This window comes from Adiantum capillus-veneris, chromosome 17 (assembly GCF_014529385.1).
Source record: "Adiantum capillus-veneris isolate H3 chromosome 17, ASM1452938v2, whole genome shotgun sequence".
Lineage (NCBI taxonomy): Eukaryota > Viridiplantae > Streptophyta > Polypodiopsida > Polypodiales > Pteridaceae > Adiantum > Adiantum capillus-veneris.
The window spans coordinates 130,113,681-130,116,493 of NC_140947.1; the positions used below are offsets into that span (position 1 = coordinate 130,113,681).

The following is a 2,813-nucleotide window of genomic DNA, read 5'->3' on the forward strand; positions in this document are numbered from 1 at the left end:
TTCATGAGCTCCATCCAATCTACAATCATGGGACTCACAAAAAATTTAATCTAGGAGCAGCTAATAAGGGCTAGGTCCCATGAAGAGGGGAATGAGGGGATGGAGACAAAAGGATGTCTGATTAGTCAAAGGTAGGGGGTTGGAATGTGGAAACAGGGGAAGGCAAGGCTGGAAAAAGCTGGAGGCAGCGGCTTCAGCACATGGGTACGGGTTACCCTAAAAGCAAAAGGCTACTGCAGCTTCAAACGGTTAAGGTCCAAGGGGGATTTCGGGAAGGGGGGAGAGAGAGAGAGAGAGAGAGAGAGAGACGTGCTACTGGCTCGGATTCTCAACGCTGTCCTGTAACCGCGTTGTTACGCATCATCAGCTTCCCGTGAAAGCTTGTAATTAGCTACTCTACTCTACGCCACTCTTCTCTCTCTCTCTCTCTCTCTCTCTCGAGCATTGTTGTTGCATACACCCACTTGTGACCCACACCCACATTACGCACACACACGGCCATTGACAAGGTACCCACGTCGATTCTCACATAAATATCCCCCACCCATCATATTTAGCGTCCCTGCCCCCAGCCCTTGTGCACTACCAGCTCTCTCGCTCTTCATCTCCATAGCCTATTTGGGCTGTGGCTGTCCTAGCGCTGACGGTCGGGCCTCAGGGGTTTATCATACCGTAGTGCTGTTTGTACTCATTACTTACCCATAGTGCTTCCCTCCCCTGTTCCTCCCCTATTTACTTCTTCTGCTCCTTGACCCCTCCCTCCAGCTCCTATGGACTCGCTGTCGCCAGCAAGCCCTCCATTCTCTCGCACGCCCTCCCGCAAGGATGATGATGACATCGACATCGACGATTCTTCAGTTCTGCTGTTTCAATGGGTTCATTCCATCAAACCTCTATACAAAGCTCTCTCAATTGTGATTGTGAGCAGCATTTTTGCTGCCCTTGTCTTCTCCTCTCTTCCACTTTGGAGACCAGTTGGAGTACTTATGTTGCATAAACTGTGGGATATATTGAGGTTTTTGGTGATTACAACAAGCATTGGACTAGGCATCATCAACAGCAAGTTATGGAGAGACAACCGTACCGACAGAGACAACACTGCACACTCCCCTTCATCGGATGGTGGTAAAGAGGATTCTGTGAGCTCCAGGGTGCCTTTTGTGGGCATGTTTTATAGTGAGTTTCAACCCAGCTTGGATGACAAAGAGCCAGACATAGGAGAGGGTGGCTTCACTAAGGCTGGATCAGGAAAAGAGAAAGCGGGTGGTGCGAATATGACGGCATCCGCAACGGCAATGGCTATGGAACCAGCTTATCATGAAGAGAATAAGGCCACGTCTGAGGATATCACCGAGACGACTGATTCCAGTTTTCCGAGTGCAAATATGAGCAGCAAACTAGTAAGTGAGACCGAAGATGGTGAACACGACGCAAGAGTAGTTGAAGAGCTGTCAATGAGCCCACCATCTGTTAATAACAACATGAAGGTAGCATCTACCAAAGGGAAGTTGAAGCTACCTCAGGCTATTGATGATCTGAGTCTTGGTACTAGGCTTGGAAGTGAGCAGCCCAAACATGGTGGCAAGGTTGCCCACAGAAGGGGGAGCTCATTGGAATTTCCAATGCAGCAAGAAGGGGTTGTGGGGAAGCCAAGAGACGTCCATCTCCACCATCATAAGCATGTCGATGCCGCTGAGGAAAAATTTTCATCATCACATAAAACATCGTATTCGGCATCGAAGGCATCTGATCGTGTCAAAAGGCAGTCAAATGTATCTGCTAACGCAAAGACCAGCGTAAATTCTGTGTCTGCGTCCACATCAACAAGCGGCGCGTCTAGGCACAGTAGAAGTCGGAGTGCATATGATCTCAATGAGCTACTTGTCAATGAAAACCGGCCGAGGAGCAAGCCTGGTCCATCAGGACAGCTTGGCAGGAGGAGAAATGTGAGCTTGTCTTGTGATCTAGACAAAGAATTCTCACTCGGAGGGGCACCGACATGGCTGGCAGAGTTGCCGCCGCCACCGGTGCCGCCCCCACTCCTTGAGGGTTATGAAATTGATGCAAGCGAAGGGGTCTTACCTAGCGAGCAAGATGAGAGCTCTCTTAGGAAGGCTTATACAGAGAGTCTGGCTCCATGGAGGGTGGCTACAATTGAGACGCCAGTGAACAAACCCCACAAAGAAGAACCTGAGAACGGCAAAGAGAACCTGTCAAGAAAGGAGGAGAAGAAAGCTTCTTCGAAGGAAAATACAGTAACCCTTGGTCCCTCGCCTCCTTCCCCCCCTAGTTCCTTCATGGGGAGTCCTGGCCCTGCAGAGCTAAACAAGAAGGTGGATGCCTTTATTGCTAGATTTCATGAGAGGATGAGATTGCAGAGATTGGAATCGCTTAAGCGCTCAAGGCAAACAGCTCACTAATAAAGTCTTATATTACTCACTCATTTCTAAAAATGACTACATTCTTCTGCCTAATATTAATTGAAACAATAGCATCTCTCTCTCTCTCTCTCTCTCTCTCTCTCTCTCTCGTTTTAGGAGTCTGGTTTGGGCACCTTCGTTCGTTCCCATGGTACATCAAGAAAATGCACAAGAGGAATGACCGAGATTGAATGCATTCAAGCTCCTTGGGCATACGCTTTGTCACTAGTTTCCCTTGGACTAGGTGAGGCTTTGCTTCTCTCTCTCTCTCTCTCTCTCTCTCTCTCTCTCTCTCACACACACACACACACACACACACACACACAAAATAAGGAGGATTTTGGAATAACCCTCCTGAAAATTGGAATAATCCTTGTTTTACCCGAGTGTACT

General features: G+C 48.5%; 1 protein-coding gene across 1 annotated transcript; it reads left to right on the forward strand.

Moving 5' to 3' along the window:
* Positions 1-500: 500 nt before the first annotated feature.
* Positions 501-2,474, forward strand: LOC147438079 (uncharacterized). The gene has a single exon (XM_086487440.1). It carries the CDS (start codon positions 771-773, stop codon positions 2,418-2,420), a length of 1,650 nt encoding a protein of 549 aa, XP_086343566.1. The 5' UTR covers positions 501-770; the 3' UTR covers positions 2,421-2,474.
* Positions 2,475-2,813: the final 339 nt, after the last annotated feature.

Coding starts and splice junctions, on each gene's coding strand:
- LOC147438079 (XM_086487440.1), top strand. CDS start 771: ATGGACTCGCTGTCGCCAGCAAGCCCTCCATTCTCTCGCACGCCCTCC.